Source organism: Chinchilla lanigera, unplaced genomic scaffold (assembly GCF_000276665.1).
Source record: "Chinchilla lanigera isolate Chin_1 unplaced genomic scaffold, ChiLan1.0 scaffold00013, whole genome shotgun sequence".
Classification (NCBI taxonomy): domain Eukaryota; kingdom Metazoa; phylum Chordata; class Mammalia; order Rodentia; family Chinchillidae; genus Chinchilla; species Chinchilla lanigera.
This window is the reverse complement of record NW_004955414.1, coordinates 25,526,595-25,528,672: the sequence shown is the minus strand read 5'-3', so window position 1 is coordinate 25,528,672 and position 2,078 is coordinate 25,526,595. Positions and strand designations below refer to the sequence as shown.

Here is a 2,078-nt window from a genome sequence, read left to right as displayed (position 1 = left end):
TCTGGGATTGCATTTTGCTGCTTCGTTTTGTATTTTGGAAGAACCAGAGACTCCCCGTAGTGCAGTCTCTCTGTCCTGATTGTGTGTGAGTGGCAGGGTGAGAGTCTGAAGATTCCTAGTGCTCAGTGTAGCTCCTGTACGGGTGAGTGGTGGCAGCCCAGCCCAGGCCAACACACTATGTGTGTGGCGGGTAGCCACCAAGGGCCCACAGGGTACCTGAGGCTTCGCCTGCCTTGCACACTGGTCAGGGAGGCAGAGCCCAGACTCACCGGGCTTCCCGAAGATGTCCGTGGTTCAGCCCAGCCTGGGGCAACCTAGTGTTGTAATTTTTGCTGGATTTTTTTGTTTTTAATAATTTGGGGGAGAGTTATCTGGAAATTCTTTCTTTTTTTTCTTTTTTTTTTTTTTTTGGTATCAAGAATCGAACTCAGGACCTTGCACTTGCCAGGCAGGTGCTTATGCTCCTGAGCTATATCCCCGGACCTGGAAATTCTTAATACTTCTGATATAATCTCTTTTGTTTCCAGTTGATTAAAGTAGCATTTGATGAAGAAGTCAGTCCAGAAGTAGTGGAGATCTTTAAGAAGCAGCTAATGAAGTTCCGTTATCCTCAGTCCATTTTCAGCACCTTCGCTTTTGCTGCTGGACAAACTACCCCACAAATAATTTTACCCAAACAAAAGGAAAAGAATACTTCCTTTCGGTAAGAAGAAAAACCTGTCTCTTAATTTCAGCCCTGCTGTGGTTGATTGTCAGAGGAAGTGACTTAGTGTTTGTGTCAAGGTATAAATGATTGCTTCTTTTGTTTGTCATTCTGTCAAGACCATTGGCCCAACACCGTAAGAACAGTGTCATTCATGTATATAACAAGTTTCAAAATTTGAAAGCTCTAAGAAGGTTTGACTCTCAAGTCTGTCACCAATGACACATTTTTAAATTGTGACATTCTACTTTCTGTGTTTTCCTTGTTAATCCTTTCTAACTCTTACCTCTTTCTAATTGCCTTTGAGCAGTCCCTTCAGCTTCTAATGTCCAGGCCAAGTGGACAATTTTGCTATGTGCCTGAAACAAGAGTCTTTATTTTCTTTTTTTTTTTAATCTTTTTATTTTGAATAATTTTAAACTTATAGAAAATTTATACTGGTTAAATGATTCCTATATATATTTTACCCACATCAACCAGTGATCTTTACTTTGGTTATTTGCTTTATTATTCTCTTTCTCTCCCTTTCTTTCTTTCTCATGTGTGTTTATAATTTGAGTCATTTAAGTTTAGCCCCTTAGTCATTTAGCCCCTTTATCCTTAAACATCAATATATATTTTTTAAATACAAAGACATTATTTCATATAATCATAGTAGAGGGGCTGGGGATTTAACTCAGTGGCACAGTGCCTGCCTGGCAAGCACGAGGTTGTGAGTTCGATTCCTCATACCAGAAAAAAACAAACAAAAAAAACTGTAGAGTAGTAAAAACTAAGAAATTGAATTGATATAAAACTTTCATCTAACCCAGAGTCCATTCAGATTTTACTGATGACTATAGTTACTTTTTTTTTCCTGCTCCATGGTCAAGCATTACATTTAGTTGTCATATGAATCCTTATTCAGATGAAAGCTTCTAGGAATTTATGTTGAAACTCTTAAATTTCAGTTATTACAAAATAACAGTTTTTTAAAAATTTTTTCTATGTTAAAATATAAAGACCATTTTAGTTCACCATTAATCACCTCCGATGTGGGCATCTGCCAATACAGATTACATATCAGAAATAGTTTTGCTGAATTTTTGCCTGAAAATGGAATAGATTGGGGATTATAGAAGATTTGAGGTTCCAGACAGTATTTCATTTGCCAGGTGCACAACTAGCACCTGTGTTACTTAGTAAGTGAAGGGGCCGTGAATATCAAGCTATGATATGCCAAAGCATGAACAGCTTCCTTGGGATTTATAACAGTGAGAAAAGCATCTTAGCACTGTAGGGTCACAGAGAAAGCTATGATGTTTGTTATTCCTCAGTGGAAGATATAAAACTTGGTGTAGTGTTTTAGGTTTAGAAACTATCAGAAATGGGGCTG

General features: G+C 37.9%; 1 protein-coding gene across 1 annotated transcript in view; it reads left to right on the top strand.

Moving 5' to 3' along the window:
* The window catches only part of Sbf2 (SET binding factor 2), a gene marked incomplete at its 5' end in the record, with an annotated part of 381,407 nt that overhangs the window by 316,696 nt on the left and 62,633 nt on the right, over positions 1 to 2,078 (top strand). Inside the window, 1 exon segment of the mRNA XM_013511938.1 lies at positions 528 to 703. Coding sequence (XP_013367392.1) covers positions 528 to 703 — 176 coding nt within the window.